The 18164-nt window shown below is 42.9% G+C and overlaps 1 protein-coding gene across 10 annotated transcripts in view; it reads right to left on the bottom strand.

Annotated features, from left to right (window-relative positions):
• Positions 1–18164, bottom strand: part of LOC117611843 (uncharacterized) — a 96994-nt gene that overhangs the window by 4591 nt on the left and 74239 nt on the right. For 8 of the 10 annotated variants that reach the window (XR_013062899.1, XM_076690527.1, XM_076690528.1 and 5 more), the window contains 14 exons: positions 12386–12650; positions 12149–12306; positions 11423–11532; positions 6947–7126; positions 5768–5860; positions 5002–5238; positions 4093–4173; positions 3604–3753; positions 2622–2889; positions 2156–2548; positions 1904–2047; positions 1527–1717; positions 971–1204; positions 146–643 (listed from right to left, as the gene is read on the bottom strand). Coding sequence is in view for 9 of the 10 variants with exons in the window: in XM_076690527.1 (XP_076546642.1) it covers positions 146–643; positions 971–1204; positions 1527–1717; positions 1904–2047; positions 2156–2548; positions 2622–2889; positions 3604–3753; positions 4093–4173; positions 5002–5238; positions 5768–5860; positions 6947–7126; positions 11423–11532; positions 12149–12306; positions 12386–12650 (3002 nt within the window). In the remaining variant the exon portion in view is untranslated. The remainder of the gene's footprint in view (positions 1–145; positions 644–970; positions 1205–1526; positions 1718–1903; positions 2048–2155; positions 2549–2621; positions 2890–3603; positions 3754–4092; positions 4174–5001; positions 5239–5767; positions 5861–6946; positions 7127–11422; positions 11533–12148; positions 12307–12385; positions 12651–18164) is intronic. The other 2 variants (XM_076690531.1, XM_076690525.1) reach the window with 2 other exon arrangements.

Raw genomic sequence — 18164 nt, 5'->3', positions numbered from 1 at the left:
CTGAAAAGCACGAACAGTAATCATCATGATCGTCGAGCACTCGCGTGGCACACGATGTGAGCACAATGAAAACGAATCATGAAAAATGGATGATCACGGAGAAAAGAAAATCAAAACGAAAACCAAAAGAAAAAAAAAAGAATACCATCTTGGAGAAGGTGTCTTCTAAGTCGAGGACGGGTTTGCTACTGGACACGGTATAGTGTCGTCTTTTCTCGCGTGGTATCTGCCTTCGTCTAGGTCCCTCCACCTTTCTCTCCGTCATCTCCTTGATTATCTGTTTCGCGGCTTCGCTTTTGAAGACCGGCGACAATTGCGGCGAGTTCGAGGCGTTCACGTTCAACGTCGAGCCAAAAGCTCTGTCCTGAACGTCGGGACTAGTCGGCGACAAAAGTTCCGGGCTCACCGGGTCTCCAGTGTTCTCTGCTCTACTTGATATCGGATTCTCGTAATGTCTGTATTGCTGGTAATACACAGCCTGCTGGTTCGATCTGATCGGTTGGCCAGGGTAAGGCTGTTGGCTGGGACTGTAAGACGGACTGGTCGAATAGTTTGGCGAACTCATAGGCAGGTGGGAACTCGAGGTGTGGCTGTCCGTGTACGGGGACAGCGTACTGTCCGAGCTGACGTCCTGACTTTCGAACTTTCGTAAAATGTCGGAGAAAATAAAACGTTGTGAGACGGAGGGTATAGAAATCAATGGAAAATTAAAAAATGAGAAAAAATATATGCGCGTAAAATTAGAACTGGTAGATGCGTTGATGTTTGCGGCAGTGATTCCAACCGATGCGAGAACTGATTTATAATAATGAATTGTAAGATGATACGCCGGATGGAATTGCAGAATGTGAAAATTGAACCTTATATGATTCTATATTGAATTACTTTTGATGTAACATTAACATTGAACAGCTCGCATCGGTGTTGTATAGTATAATTAAATGTTTAGAGAGTACTTTTCCTAACTTACCCTAACTTTATTTCGTCGAGCAAGCATGCTTCTCAAGGCGTGCATACTGTCGCTCCTGGGAGGCGGTACGACCGGTACTTGATGTATTTCCGGTTGCTGTTGTCGCTGTCCACCGAAACCCCTCGGTAAGGACATGCTTCTTTGGAACTGCACGTCGTCCAAGTCCGTCAACTGGACTGTGCTTTGAGCGTGAATCATTGGTGACTCTTCTACAACCTTTCCTAATTGAGCCTTCTAAAAATAAATCGATTAGGAATAGAATGAAATAAAATCGAAAAAGCAACGTCGTGGCTGATAAATCGATTTAACTGAAAGCTTTTAGAGTAGACGCAATCCTTCTCTTTCTCTCTCTCGATCAGGCTATTACTTAAAATTTCGATGAAAGCTTTTATTGAATTTTTGGAATTGGAATTTCTATTCGATTCACAAAACACGATTAATATTTTTTTCCTTAAAGGCCACTTTGGAAATTACGTTTTTAGAGAGCATGTACTTTTGAAAGGAAAATTATACGATACGAAGAAGATCAGAGATTTGGAAAATTCGATGAGATTACCTCGAACTTTTGAGAGCCTCCCAGATCGTCGTCGCACAATCTCTTCGCACCCCCAGGCGCTTGGAGCCCGTTCGTTAATGGAATTCCAATGTTCCCGGTCCTGTCTCCTCGATCCCGTTGTCGTCTTTCCGATTCCCGTTTCACGATTCTCACTGTTTTTATTTCTTGCTTCTCGCGGTTGTGAATCAAGCCTTAAGGACAAATAAACGTAGAGTTATTGACAATAACTGATAATTCAGAAGAAGCTTATAACCCGTTCTTCACGGGTTGATTTTCAGAATGAAACTGAACGTGTTAAACGAAGAATATTCTGTATATGTATCTAGACACTCGGTACGTAAAAAGGGGGTTAATAATACTCGTGTTACTTCACTTACCTGCAAACTTGTTGTCCTCGTTTTGCCTGTAATTGTCGTTTAGCAACGTCTCCTCGTTCAAGGGTGGCGGCGGGGGTGGTGGAATATACTCTGGCGGAGGGATAACTGTGCCATTAGTTAGGTTTTCTTCGTGCTTGTTATTCTCTGAAATGAATGATCATTAATTTAAGAAGAAAATAGAGTTAATCCTTTCTTGATGGGCTTAGCAATTAGCTTGGAAAATATTTGAAATTCATCAAGAATTCTACTTACCATGCATTCTAGACTCCGTGTTCACGTATAATGGCGCGACGTTCGCTTGCATCAAATTACCCTTCCCTTGCATCTGATCCTTCAACAGTTGTTGCTTCAACTGATGCTGCTGAATCTGTTCCCGTAATTGAGGAGACAACGAAGAGATATGATTCTGCGGCGATTGAGGGAACGTTTGATGGTTCTGTTGACGATTCGTAGGCGAAGAATCTTTGATCTGCGTCGACGAACTGAAGTGCAGGTACGAGCCACCGTTCTGTTTGCCACGGGGTGAAGAAGACAAAGCGGGACTCGAAGGCGAATCTAAACCGTGATCTAACGTTATCCCGGAATCAAGATCGGTTTCCAACCAGGAATTCTGTGTTCGTTTCTTGGGCTGATGCACCTGGGGTGCTGCAATAATAACAGGAACATTAAGAATCGTACTCCTTGCGAGAAATATAAGAAGCTGCTTCTTGAAGTTTACCTGAAGGAGGCTGAGGCCGAATCTGTTGCACCAAACTGTGAGATTTTTCCGTCAATTGTCTTACTTGAACGCTCAATTCTTTTCGTTGCCTCTGAAGATCACCGACCAGCTGCTGAACCCTTCTTAATTCCACTTCCAGAGGACCAGTGGTAGCCGAAGTGTCCCTGGTCATATTTCCAGCATACCTTCTCGATGCTTGCAGCTTCTGTCGCAGCACCACCAGGTCCTGTTCCAGTCTAGCATTCTCAGCGACCGTTTCCTCCAGTTTCTGCAATTCAAATATAACCAGAGTATCATTAGAGATGTTTTAAACACTGTTAAGAATCGAGAAAATGGGAAACAGAAGAACGAACGGAACGGAAACTGATCTATTTCTGTTGTGGTTGATTGATTTACCTGGAAGAAAACCGGCTTTACCTGGAAACAATGAATTCGCAAATTTAATCAATCGTTCAAGCGTGTCTGTCTATGCATGCTTGTTACTCTTCTACTCAACGCTACTACACTTTATTTTTCGTTTAAAATCTTGATTATTCGAAGGCGTTCTTCAGCATCGTTGATGCTGGAACAATCGACGAGAAATTTTCAACTCTCTCTTAAGAACAGAACATTGAAACAATTCCTGACGAAAGAAAACTTTTCGCCCCGTTTCAATGGAAATTCGTTGAACCGATTAAAGTTTGGTGGTGCGTGGGAACTTTAGCGGTGTTCGCGAGCAACGTGCATCTATTATCGGAATTTTCAGGTGAAACATAGTTCGGCTGGCTGAAAAATTTTGTTTTAAAAGCAAAATTTACGATGCAATATTTGATTATGAAAAAGAATTGCATATGTCTTCTATTATATATAAAAGAAAAATGATTTCTTCTTGAAATGATCCGGCTGACAGGTTAAAAGGTCTCCCCTTATAGTATTAAGGGTTCAATGATCGGCTGTTTCGATCGATCGAAAAGGTCAGTGAACTTGTTTTAGTCCTCTTTACCTTGGAATTGTGCGCGAGCAACACCCTCACTCTGCTCAGTTCCCTCTCCAATAGAAGCTGCTGTTTCCTGTACCTCTCAGCTTCCGCCAGATTACTCCTGCTGCCCTGCAGCTTGTGTCGTAGACCTCCCAGAGCCTTCTCCAGGATCTCCTGTTCGAAATAACAAAAATCTTCAATTCCATTTGCCTGAATGTGCAGTTGCCATCGCGAAATAAAAATAATTCCAGTTCAATCGCCCGTGTTTATTGCGACATTATATCTCTTTGTATAATTTGCTAAATTAAACTTTGCATTATTGCTCAACAAATTGGGTGGAAAAATTGCATCGCTTGCAAGATTGCACGATAATTTATTATACATAATTTTTCGAAACATAACTCAGCAACAGGTGACAGTGGTTTGCAAATTAAGAAAAATTAATTTTGTTAAGGAAAGATAATGGCAACGATACCACGGGTTTCTTCCAAACCAGGGAACAGTTCTACTCGCCTTGTCTTGCTGAAGACTGTGAAGTGTTCCGGATTCCTCCTGGAGCAGACGATCCAGTTTGTAAAGCTGCTGCACCTTGGCCTACGACACACAAGTAACGTTCAGAATCAACCTTCGAGTCTTGCCTTCCAACGGAGGAGTCGCGTTTCAACCGGATTCACGATTCCGCTACAATGATCCTACTCGAAAAAATTCATTGTTACTCTATTATTTAATATACAGTCGGTCTCAAAAGAGATGTGTAATCTTCTTGAAACAGCCTGTATACCGTTTCATTGACAACTGTTTCAACGGGTCTTTCTTTGCATCGGACAAAAGATTTAACTGTATCCAATGTTACGTTGAAACATTCGTGGTTAGCAATTTCCCTGGCGTGCTGGGAAAGCCCTTTCCTCCTCGATTTTCGCGTAGCATTATGCACCGTTATGGAGGATCTCGCGGTGTGTAATCCGTATTTATTGCGACCTTTTTTCTCGTAATGTAATTTTCTACCGTGCACCCGATTAAAGGGAGACGGTATTTGTTAAAGCAGATTCATGAAAAAAAAAAAAGCCGAGGTATGTATAATTCGTAAAATATATTTTTAACGAGATCGCTAGTTTCCGTCGATATTTTCTGTAACGAACCGTGTTTTTCATCTGTTATGTTCCCTGTAGAACAGCAAATTTACTCTTTGCTATATGTTACCGGAAGGAGAATGGGGTCATGAATGAAGGGTAGATAGGGAAGAGTAGGAGCTTGACGTTGAGTGGCTGCATCCCTCGTTAAAGTCATCCCTTCGTAAAATTCAGCAAGGGTCGTGGAGGTTCCTGAGATATTCCACGACGTGTGGATACTCGAGCGTACGCGTCAGTTTCATCAGTTTCGAGGGTTTAATTAAGGGATCGAGGTTTTTTTTTTAAATCCTACCTGAAGTTGTCCATGGTCAGGGCTCAATCGGTCCCAGTCCCTTCGTTCCTCGGCCAACAGACGCTGTTCCTGGACCTTCTGATTGAATTCCAGACGATGATCCCTGGAATTGTCGTGCGCCAGGTCGTGTCGCGAACCCGAGACGCTGCTGGTCCCATTGGCAGTGTTACGATTGTAGAGGGAACCCAATTTCACCATGTTGTCCACGAGGTTCACCAGCGGCTTGCCCTTCTCGTACTTAGCGGAAGCATACACAAGTCGCTTTGAATTTCCGGGTGTTAGTTGGAAGTTTCTCAATTAAACGGGCCACGAGCCTCGAAAAAGCTCCGCGAACAGACAAGTTGGACGGGATAATTAAATCTTGGCTAACTGAATGTCGAAGCGAATCCCGTCGCTGCGAATTTATCTTTTAACTTAAGAGAGTAGCCCGGTCTACGCCTTGGAAAATTTTCACCCGAAGCAAAGACTCCGTTTCGTGGAAAATCGACGTGATTTTCCAGCAATTCAATCGACGATGATTCTTCAAATTATCGGAAACTTTGGGATATTTATCGTCGAAAGGTAACGTAGGAACTTTATTAAGAAATATGAAATGCTGAAAAATTGAAACTTTAAACTGAAATAGATATCTATTCTGAGGAGTACCGATGGCCTTTATAGGCTCTTCCCTCGGATTCAAGTAATTGAAAATGATTATTAGCCTTTGACTATCACCTGCGCACGCGAGCTTTCACCGGAATCGACTAGAATGGAAAGTGACTGTTACCTGCTTTTCAAGATCCATCAGGTGTTTCTTCAGCTCCTCGAGTTTCTGAAGATTCTCCAATCGTCGCGGCGTATCGAGCTCTGCCAATCTAGCCTGCGGGTCACAAAAGATCGCCACTTTAAACGCAACACCGCAGAAATTTCTTTACCCAACATTGCTCGTCTTTACAACCTAACGATTACACTTTATCTCTTGGCGAAAGTACATTCAGATCCATCAAACTAGAATCGGACTGTAATCCATGAATATTACATTTTGAAGTTGATTGATAAAGTCTGATCGGAAGAGATCAGAAACTGTGACAGAAGAATAATTAAAGTGCAGTGTCGGTGAAATAGAATTAGAAAAGTAAAATACAAATCAGGTGCAAACGTGACCATGAAAAGGTGGAACAGACAACAAACCATAGAACATCGATAATCGGATAATTAAACGAAAAATATGGAAATTTTCTTTTTTCTTAACACTGTCACAGTGAAAACAGCCATGCCTGATATGTACAAATTTCGTGAACTATTCGAAGATACAATTTGTTCGTTGAAAACAATAATGTTGAAAAAAAGAATATGTACGATACGTATTGCGAGGAAAGGGGTAGAATTTCATTCGTTTCACCTTTGACCCCTTGAAATATCGACTACTAGCGTTAAAGGCACACTAAAAGCGAGGTGTTCGACACAGAGAGAAGAGAACAAAGCGTTGTCGGAATTCTCTTCTCGAGGAAGGTTTCTATTCTAATGACGTTCACTTGAGACGTGTCCTTGAAACCGGTTCTTCCCGATGAACTATGATATTTTTTAAACGTCCTCTTAATAAAATCTCTCCTCTATTAAACCACTGAATTCTTCAAACACCATTCACTCGACGACGTCTAAAAATACTCCACGTATGATTCAATTCTACCCAATTAATGCTGATCAATTTTCAATCGGAGCTATCTGACTGAAACGCCGAAGCTTCTTTCGTTTTCCATAGGTTAATATCAGGGAGAATTAATCGTTTAATTTATAACAATTAGGCTTGTGAAAAAAGCTTCATGGACAGCACTATTTCCCACTATTTTCTGAAATAATATATCGTGAAAGGGATAGAAAAAGTATGACACCATCGAGGTTGGAGCAGAGTGGAAAGATGATCCACCCAGTTGGTTTTATGTTTCGCCTAAAAATGTCTCCGGACCTGTGCCTCGATCTCCATGTGGCAGGTCTCCATCGCTTTGTAGATGGTGGCGTTTTGCCGTCTCAGCTGGATCAGCAGGAGCACCAGCTCCTCGTGGGTCCTGCCGAGTAGTTCGCCAGCGGATACGCGAACCAGTCCGTGGGTTCCCGGTTGCGCCAGCTTGCACCCGGTCACGTTGCTCTGTCGAGGCATGCAATCTTTCGTTAGCGAACACACGGTTTCGTGAAAAGAAAGAAGAAGAAAAAAAAAATACACCGTAGCTCTGCCCATCTCGCGCCATTATCCCGTGAAATTCGTTGGCGAACAATTCGGTGTGAACGCGTTAAAAATCACGCCTCTCCTTCCTGGCGACGTGCTGCGTGATCGATCGAACCTACGAAAAACGCTACCGTGTCTCGCTACGTGCTACCAGCATTTCACCGGCTCTAGTTTTCATCGTGAGAAACGCGTCTTAGCGAGATTGAAAACAGTTGGGAAAGTCGCGAAGCGAGGAAATTTTTCTCCCCGATGATCGATTCGGGCGATGATTTGTGCGTGAAGAGGTGCGTGAACCTTACCCCGGTCTACCTTACCGCTCGAAAGTGTTTGCTCACCGTTAGACACGCGGTTGTGAAAACGTCAAGTATTGAGTCGTCGGAGGTAAAATGGCCCGAGTTGGGTCAACGTCTACAGGGTGAGCCGAATAAACTATTACAAACTGTATTCTCCGAAAGCGCAGCGAAATGATTTGTAAAATTCAATTTCGAGCGGTAATGGTACAAAGAAATACTATGTTCGCGTGTATTTGTCAACAGTGCATTACGATGATATTCTAATTAAATTTGAACACCGAATTATTTCACCATATAAATTTCAGACTGAATCAACTTATTATGCTAAGCGTTTTCGTTCGATTGGCATGGTGAATAATGAAAAGAGTAAAAGAATGGCGTTGATGAATAACTGGGTACGAATGCAGCGATCTATGTTTCGGAAAATAAATGCATTAACAAAAATGATCACGCATGTTTATTTCGAGTGTATGGTATTCGCAAATGCCTAATCTATGGTATTATAAAATTCATCAAGCAAAGAAACGCATTCAAGACAACCTATTTCCTCGACGAATATCGAGACTCTTTTTATCAACCTGTGTATGAAATAAAATGAGGAAGGATCGAAGAAATAAGAAATTCAACACTCCTAACCCTCCGAGGAGGCAAAATCTCAGCACAAAGACCTGGAACAATCGTTACTCCACAAACAACTGAACGCAGCGATGTTTCAAAATCAGGCAACCACGCAAAGCGGTTCCAACAAGCTATCTTCCTACCTGCTTTTCAAAAGGTCCTGGCTGCCAGTTCCATGATCTCCAAGTACTTCGAATCAGGATCAGGCGAGGACGATCAACCGCAAGAAGGAAAGGAGATACGACAAACAGTCATATCGAATGCCGAAAACCGAGACGACGAGAAATGTTACTAGCGAGCGTGCAACGAAAGTGGAAGAAAGACTTTGTAAGACTGGCGTGATGCCCGGTCTGATCGGTTCGCTTGTTCACCGACTCCTACAGTACCCGGCATGCACCGTGGTTCCTTGCTCGTCGACCTATCGTTTTGTATGTTTTCTGTATGCCTGCAGATCTGGCTGGCTTCGCTTCGACCGCTCTCTCGCCTCACGTTGTTCCTTCTCTTTCATTCAGCCACCACTTTGTGTACAACCCTTTACATATACAATAATCAACTTAAGTAAATGGATATTCTTCCCTACGCTACTAATGGAAATATTTACGTGGTTGATATCGTGAAAAAAAATGTTACAAACGTTTTAAAAGTACTCTTCTGAATCGATACACAACACAGGGGAAACCGTTTCAAGGCAACCGAGATTTTCGATTCTTCTCGAACTCGAAAAGCTTCTTCTCTCCGCCAGGGCACATCTTCAACGCTATCAAGATTAAGACTTTGCCGAGAGTTTCGAGACTTTTAAAGGTTTTCAGGACTTCGAAGCTTTTAACGGTTCGAAGAATCGTCTCTCTCGCCGCTACCTACGTTTTCGAGTATCTTTCGAAAACGATCTTATTTCGCGTAACGAGTACCTTAACCGGAAACTTGGGAGGAAACTTTTCACGAGATTTCAAGCTTCCTTTTATCCGTATACAGATAGAAAGAAAAAAAAACTATTTCGATAAACAGTTACGATCGTACTAGTTTTGTCCGAGTGAAAGTTGCATTTCGTTTAAGCGGCTTCGCGGCTTTCTTTTAACAAAAACACGAAACTCAATCTTTCTTCGAGTGCTACGACTTCGATCTACCTTTGAAAGGTAGCAACAAAAGGAATGGTTAAAACCAGGGAGAGTATCCTTCGGTATTAAACAAAGGGAAGTACAGTTTGTCTAGAGGCGCTTTTCAAGACGAGATTCCATTGTGGAGGAAGCTTAACGTTCGTCTGCAGTTGGCTGGCACGGTGCCCTTGCTGACCATTGCTGACCATCGCTGACCGTATGCAGGATCGACCCTGGCCCTCGGTTTTCTTAATCCTCTTTCCTTCTCGTCCCTCTCTTGCTCTCTTCTTGCCTTCCCTCTATCTCTTCTCTTCTCTTCTTCCGAGTTTCATGGTACTCCTCTTCGACCATTGCCTGGGCATGGTGTAGGTAACGGCAGCAGGAGGACGACACTTGTGTCGTTACTTTCTCGTTGGAGATAAAGGAACGACTAGAAAGGACTCGGTGAACGCAAAAACACTATTACAGAATTCTTCAGGGAGACTTTGACTCCGCAGATACGTTCGATTACGATGTTTCAAGGTAATTGTGATCCTTTCTTCCTTTGGGATCGATACGGAACCGATTCGCGTACCATTGGTGAGCTTAACTGTTGGAATAGCGCTGGTACCTCGGTCCGGGCGGACTCGTAGATAGTATTTGATCTTCCCTCCTACTTTATTGTCATTGACGTAGGATTTCAAAGAGCTAGATTCTCAACGAATCAGAGTTACGGCGACTAGAATCCTGTCGTTGATTCGGGCGAGGTATAGTAATTGAAAATTACGCTCTGATAAAGCGAAAGGTGGTTTCTCGAATTCACGAAAGATCAGTTTTTCATGTGGTACCGGTTCGTAATGAAAATCAAACGGTATAGTATTGTCGGTTGTAGGAAAATTGTAACAGAGGAGAAACACAAGTCTTGAAACGCAATTACGCGGAGAGAAGCTCGCCGCTAGCATGGAACAGTATTAATTGGAACTGATGAAATTTCCAACTCGCTCGCGGTCTATCTACACACACGTATGCAATAAAAGACGCGTGTTACCTCTCTCTCGCTGTCTATCTATCTCTCTCTCGTTTATGCTAATGAATTTCCGCGACAAGCAGGTCCGTGCCTGCCGCTAATGAAAATGCCTGGAAACTCAGCTTCAAACGGAGGCGGTTGAATCGTCCGTCCGCTCCGCTCCGTTCTGCCTCGCGGTTGGACGTCGACTCGAAAGCATCGAACCAATAGCTGAGCAAAGGGAAACACGAACGTGTATTCGTGAATTTGAATGGCTTTCAGAGATTCCTTCGGGCGAGCGAAGGTAATTGTCATTTTCCATAATGGATATATTTCCCTGCGGACCATTCTCATCGCGAGAATCCTTTTTCCTTCAGGACCTTACGCTTTATTTCGCTAAATCTAAAACGATTTAGAAAAAATTAAGCTGTTCGAGTTTTATTTGTTTAATCTAAACACACTTCTAATCTAGACTCTCCGAAAGCAGCTACCAATTTTACAGCAACGTGACCGAACATCGCTCGAACTAGCTCTAAAATAAAGAATTCGTCTAACGTGGAATGGGAAACGGTGACGAATGAATTTGTTGAGCGCCGATCATCTCGAACGGAACGCTGCGCTTCGCTCGCAATTAATCTCGTTAGAGCGATGGGTGCCGTTGGGCGCGAGCTTGTCAGTTCGCCCGAGGCAACGTTTCAATTAATTGGACTAATGGAATTTACATGCTAGGACGATAATGCGAACTACAGCACACTCGCGAGAAAAAAAGAACGTACCGTATGTGTGAACGTGCTAGCTTGCTTGCTTCTGCTTGTCGAGTGACACTAATACCGTGTACGTTTACGTGTACGTACATACAGTCGCTTGCAAGAATTTTCGTACATCCTACTTAATCTGTCGATAATCATTAATTTTTAGGAATTTAAAATATTTTATCGGAGTTCCTTAAAATCCAAAGACTATTAGCTAAATGTATCATGGCTACGCGAAGTTATTGTTAATTTTAATTGAATTAATTTCGATGGGGCGTACGAAGACTTTTTTGAGCGACTGTAGATGGACGGTAAAGAAATAGACAGGTGAGGGAAACGGTGGGGACAGTGTGAGAAAAAAGCGGCTAATCAGCTGAAGCCGAGTCGGTTCACGTTAGATTCCTTTCTCTTTCCATGCTTCGCCATGCCAATCAACTCGAAGGTTTCTGTTGCGCTAAACACTGTCTTTCACTCACCCTTTTATGCAGCAACTCGTTGCACTCCCATGCACGTTGATTCTGCCTTGCAGCCGTACCCCCGCCACGATCCACTTCCCTACCGATCGGGCTGATCATGTTCCTTTCGACTGTGAATCAAACAACCACGACAAGGTTCGAAATTGTTAAAAAAAAATTTTCTTTCAATCTGACGTATCTAATATCGCGGTGAAACGATTAAGGAACACTACAGAGCTAAGGATGACATGCAACTGTTTTAAGAATTTTTCTTTCAAATCTCACAAGTGCGATCTACCGAATTTTAGAATTTCCAGGGAAAACAGTAAATGTTTAGTGGAAATATCAGCGATAAGGAGTCAGATTAACTTTCTCCTTAATCGCACGGGAAAGAGCGTATTTTACGATCTCCTGAAACTGGCCTGGATAGAAATGCATGAAACGGTACTTAATATTCGCAGCACTGACCCAGACAAGAATCTGGTATGAAGCAAATATTGGCTCGATATCGCTTAACCGCTATTCAGATTCGAACATCGGCTACTCTCGCTAATGTTTCTTCAATAATGTATTATCTGCCCGTTATCGTGATATTACGCTAAGTATTACAGTGTAACCGATACAGGCCACCTTCAATATGATTCGAAAATGAATTCATAATCCTTGAAACTTAATAAAGTTCAGCTCAACGAAGTAAAGCTTTATCAAAGCGATCGTAGATAAAGAAATAAAGAAACGTGTACATACTTGGACTATGAATTCGTATATCGCTGTCGCTAGGGCTGGAAACTCGATGGTCGTTCAAAGAAACAACCCTTAATGCTCCTGCCGGACTAATTAGTCGCTGATTGGAGTGACCCCCAGGGGATGTTAACCTCTGGTCCTTTCCTTCGCTGCTGTTTATCCTGCAATTCAAATGTTACAACCAATTTAGTAACTGCCATAAAAAAAGAAATAACAATCACTAATATCTCTTTGACCTACATCACAGAATTTGTTCCAATATCACCGTTGCTGGCTGCTCGCAAAAGCTGCGAGTTTGACATCGCGTCGGTGTCCGATTGCCTGACCGATTGAGGGGTGGATTGTTGAAGTGGCAACGGTTGCCTGTGCGATGCGTTATTTCTTGATAATGGAAGGGTGGACACGGTGGTTGGGGGCTGCGTTTGCGTTCTCTGAGCCAACTGCGACGTGCTGACAGCCCTTGGTGGAAGCGGATCTCTGCCTATCACCGATCCAGATCCGGACGCTGTAAATCAAACGTTTCGCGTGTTACAACATTGACCGTTTCTGTTAAATATTTACAATATTTCGATACGTTGATTGCCGCGATAGAGATAGATCAATTCTTGTTACAAGTTCATTTCAATTTTTCTTGGAAGTCATAGAGAAACGTTGGATACGAACACTTTCGATATTTACGGCCGCATCGAAATGGCACGCTGCATCTGCAATAGCCAATCTTTGTTTCTTGGAAAAAAACGATCCAATCGCGGGAACTTTCACTGCAGGAATTTCCTGCTCGCACTTTGCACTCGTCGCACCTTTATTTATTACAGGTATACATTGCGCTTCGGGAAGGCTCATCTTTAAAATAGACAGCCGAATCGCATTCAGATTGGAAAAGTGGAAAATTGCGAGTTTAACGTTTCATCAACGAAACGGCAACGAAAGTTCCGGTTGAATTTGAAATTCCAAAGTGCTCCAGCGTTAGAGAATGCGACAACAGGCAGAGTAATTGAATCCAGTGCACTATTTTTGCGAACAACGAGCGTCTGTTAACGCGAACGATGCGGGGAATTTTGTCCCCGAAAATACGATGGTATTCGAACGGAGCAGAGAACTGGAACGCGAACAATTTTTCCACCGGTTCCGTCAATACCGGCCTGAAATCTAGGGAAAAAATTCGTTTTACTAATATCACAGGAACCAAGCTTATGTAAAAAATTGTAAAAAAAAAAAGAATAAACCGCAACACGTTTTATTCGAGAGAACTGTATTATATTTATTTAAAACGACCTTTCTCCTAAAGTGTTTCTAATTAACGTTAATTAGTACTAGTGGATCTGTTTACTCGAGTGGAAAATGAATGGAAATGCGTTCTTGAAAAGAATGGAATGAATCGCGTGAGAAAAACCTACAGTGCAATCCCAGAGATAGTTTAATACCGATGAATAACGAAAAGTTAAAATGTTCCATCGGAATATTCATCGTTTAAATAATTCCAATATTGCACGTTTCTGTATCGAATTATACGTGTACGTAGTTTCGGTATTCCCGCCGGCGCGGGCACGAAGCTGAATTTTAATCACGTTCCAAAGTAAAAGTTCGAGTACCCTACGGGAACAATTTATTGTCCGATTTGAATGTACTTTCTTGTAGCGACTATTTCTCGTTTTAAATCGTTACCGAATAGCTAATGAAAATTATTTATCGCTACTTGTTATCCTCGTCACGACTTACGCGTACATCAGACGCGGAATACATTGGAAGAGTAAGGGAAAAGGGGACAGGTCAAAGGATAAAGCATTCATATCCGTTAAACGGTGTCCGACTAAAATGAGTCGGTGCTTCTTACGTAACCTTAGGTACGCGAGGATGGCCTAGTTTCGGAGATTGGCTTAATTGCGCGCGATAAATTGTCCCTTCCCCGTGTCTGCAGCTAGCTCTGTTCCGCAACGAAGCGGTTCCTGTGGTAATTTCTCTCAGACGGTTGCTTCCGTTCTATATCGTTCCGTGCCGTTCCCATGTCCGCAAAACATCCGGTTACTCATTATGGCCGCACGCCGCCGCTAACAGGCCAGCCCCGCCACCGTGAGATTCAATTACGCCCTCCGACGCGCGATGCGACGCGTCGCGACGCTCGATTCCTCTTTACATCGGCCGCAACCGTTCCGCATGCTCCGACACGCGCGTCCACCAGCCGAAAGATCTTGCCGGAATTTCGGCATACCATACAAACACGACCGCATCGTTCCTTCCGAACACCGATCCATCTCGCCGAGATTCGGCGAGCAACGAATTCCTCAGGGAACGAAGGGATTTACTTTGTATTCCCTTAGCTACTTCGAAAACCGACGTCAGAATTTTCATGAAAGTAACGAGGAATTATTCATTCCCGGAAACGAGATATCCAGGAACTTGTTCGGTCAAAGGGATAAAAGAAACCCTTCCCTTAAATGACCATCGCAAACGAATATCCCCCGTGAAAGAGGAGGAGGGCAGTTTCATTGTGCGTCGAGAAATCTCGTTAGAAACGAAAGAAAGAAAGGGGGAAGAAATTTGAACGGGACCGGACAAAGGGGGGACGGGAACCGCAGACAAATCGCCAACTTTTTCCAACCGCATCGAAGATGCACTTGAAAAACTCAATTTCCTCTATTGTTGTTAGGAAATCATATTAAAACTCCTCTTAGACGGCGGAGCTATCGGCCTCCACTTTCGACGGTACTCGAGAAACTTTCTTCCCTTCTTTTAAAAGGGGAAACAGTAACTGTTTTATCGAACAAGTTTAAGAAGTTAAAGGAATATCAAAAGTAATTAATAATCACGCACGTAAGTCCTTCGATAGTTGTGTAATAACAATTAGATCGGATAATCATAGCTGCAGCGTAGCATTCGGATAAGTCAATGTTGCCATACCATTCATCCAACACCGTGACATTTCTATTCTGTGTAAACACCGTTAAAGGGAAATTGTCTACGCGATGGGAGCAGATGCATCAACACGGAATACGTTTAATAGTGGAGCAGCCTTGTGACACGTGCATCGTGTTCGTTCGACGTGGAATGCATGACGATGCACCAGCAACCACGATTCGCTTCACTGTACGATAATTTTCTCGTTTTTTTCCCCTAGCATTCCTTTTGTCCGTTCGCTATTTCATCGCTTTTTGACATTCGGCCACCTTTTGTTCCGATTTTTGCCGCGAATGAAATACAATTATATTTGATTGATCAACCTAACCGGTTTCTCGAATGCTCTCAAATTGAAATAAAATCGCAGGGATATTCGATCACGTTAGTGTCGTTTTACAGGAAAATGTATTGCCAAATACATCGTTGGAATTGTTTTGAAATTACAAGAACGCTTTGAACGTGGAAATATTTTTTAATAGTTAATAAAGTCCTTTTCAAACAACTGAAACCATGAATTAAAATGAAATGGAAACGTAAAAAGAGAGAAAAAAAAATGGGAAAAGTTTGTTCATTCAATAAACGAATGAATTGTAGGAGATGAAAAAATGAAACACACCTGGACGAAATGTAATTTTCGTCGTAGTTATCTTTTTCTATTGGCTCAGTGACACTGATGCAGCAGTATCGATATTTTTCCTATTCATCCAGCGAGTATTTTTGCATCGATATTTCGAGATAGCCGTCTGAGATTGGTTTGCATTTGGTATTGCCTTGCGTTCGACGCCGCGTTTTATTAATGCAATACGTTCTCTTTGATCGATGCACCTGGCCACGTTATCTATCGACTCCAACTGTTATACCCTTCTGCTCCGTATAAAACAAACTTTATTCTACATTTTTTTTTTTTTTTCATTTATATTCGCGCGGAGAATCGCTATCAGAAACTTCTTGCGCGGCGAAAAAGCGGTGGAGCAAAAAATTTCATGGATTATCGTTTCGTGCTGCATTCGCGAACCGTAAAGACGTGTTTAAAAAAAAAAAAGAAACAACTTTTCGCGGTGCATTACGAGCAGGAAGAGCCGATTGCATCGAGGATTTACGTCGATCACAGCTGTCGCATTTGGAATTCGGTCGAAATATCGGAAAGATGACGTTGCATCACGGATGTCCACCATTTGCATGGATTTATCCGGAACGGGTCGTCGACAGGCCAGAAAAAGAAACGCGTTGAAATCGTACTTGAAGATCGATTTAAAAATTCACTCTTTATAAATTCGGTCCTATATCGTTTTGAAATTTTCACAACAATAAATTATTAAGTTGCAGAAGATTTTTTCACGCAAATGTAGAATAAGCCAGCTCGACGATCGTCATAAAGGCGTCGTTCTACGACACCTTGATCCTTTCTGCACCAGTGCCAAGTGGAACGTCTATATTTACCGGGCACGTGAGTGCATTTCGAGTTCCTGCTCGGTGGATAATGTTGGCAGATTAAATAAACCGATGGATTAAATAGCGTCGCTGCTGTGATACGTGCACCGAATAAGTGGGTCGAACGGAAATGAGCTTCTATGTTATAACAAAAAGAAAAAAAAAAAAGAAGCAAATGAGAACGTTTAATATTTTCCTCGATCGACGGACATTATTTTTATATTTAGATCTTTTGGCTGGATGTAAAGTTTTCGGTTACGACGTTGTTGTGTCTGAGATATTTTAGTGCGTTTGCATTTTTTCAAATGGAATCTTAGGCAACTTGTACGTCTAATTTCCGAGTCGAAGGAGCTTCGGTTTCGAAACGAGGGTTGCTCGGAGGGCGCCCCTGGATGTAGGTCTTAATGGTAAACGTCGCGACGCCGGAAGTGGCGCCGTGGAGACGTCCAAGAGGGAATCGGTTATTATCGAGGGAATTCCTCCCCTCGCGATCTAAATTCTCTTGGAAATATTCTTGGAAACGATCAGAAGCTCGAAAGTTGAGCATCGAATTTCGCACAAGTGAAATCACTTAGCGAAGTGGCGATTCGCACGGTCAACCGTGGCGAAAGGTGTAAAGCTCGATGCCACTTGGAAAGGTAATACTGTAATACCAGTTGAAGGAACGGGAATACCTGTTACGTTTAACGCGTGCCGCGAAAACGAACAGTGCTGAGACCTTGACGCGTACGGCTGTTTAATCGAGGGGACAAAGGAGACGGTATCGACTCATCTGACCTACTTGATCACTACAGATCCCGTTAGCTGGCATCCACTCGACAGTGCCACGCTCGTTACTAGTTACTGCGATCGCGATGGAACGATGCCGGACAGAAATCGTGCGGATAGTTGAAGAGAAAACGTAGGCAACAGTGGTCTGCATGAGGAATAAAGTAGACTAGTATCGAGGCTACTTGTTCGAAGGATAACAGCTATTGTTCAATTACGGCCGATTTATTAGCGAGATCGGCGCTACCGAATACATACAGCTTCCATCAATGTTTAATTTGCTTTCAATCCTAAGTACTTGATTTATTTTATGGCACGCGTTTTCGTGAATCACACTATTTTCTAAATGAAACACCCTATTATGAGTCATGGCGATAGAAAGACGGTGCAAAAGTCAGTTGACTTTAGATTCCCAAATCTTAAGTCACATCCCTCACATCCCACCCCCTTTACGTAAGGGCTAAAACCTCTAATCTCAGTTCTTACCGCAACAACGTGTAAGCCACGATTATCGCCACGCCGTTTGTACCCTGCCCACGAATACGCGTCTTCTTGAGAGCAACACGAGCGCGGTTGTAGGATAAAAGGAAGGCGAACAATTGTCGGTGGTTTACGCGAGAACGTAAAGTATTTATTACGGCTGGCCACAAGCGTGGTCCCAATCTTTTCACGATCCTGCTGTAATAAAAAGCAGAGGACCAGGGAGAAGGGTACCGCGCGTCGGGGAAAAAGGAAAATCAACAGCCTGGTTCGGACATTACGCAGCAACAGGTCGAGGAACGATACAAATGACCGTGGAAGAACGCTTCTGCTCCTGTCCTCCTACCAACTACCTCGATCAATTTCTGCTTTCCACTATTCCCGGAACCCCCTTTCCTCTTTATTTCATTCGTCGAGCAACGTTTCTACCCTCTCCGACGATTTA

This window comes from Osmia lignaria, chromosome 10, assembly GCF_051020975.1.
Source record: "Osmia lignaria lignaria isolate PbOS001 chromosome 10, iyOsmLign1, whole genome shotgun sequence".
Taxonomy (NCBI): Eukaryota; Metazoa; Arthropoda; class Insecta; order Hymenoptera; family Megachilidae; genus Osmia; species Osmia lignaria.
Note: the sequence above shows the minus strand (reverse complement) of the source record. Positions and strands in the feature narration are given on the sequence as shown.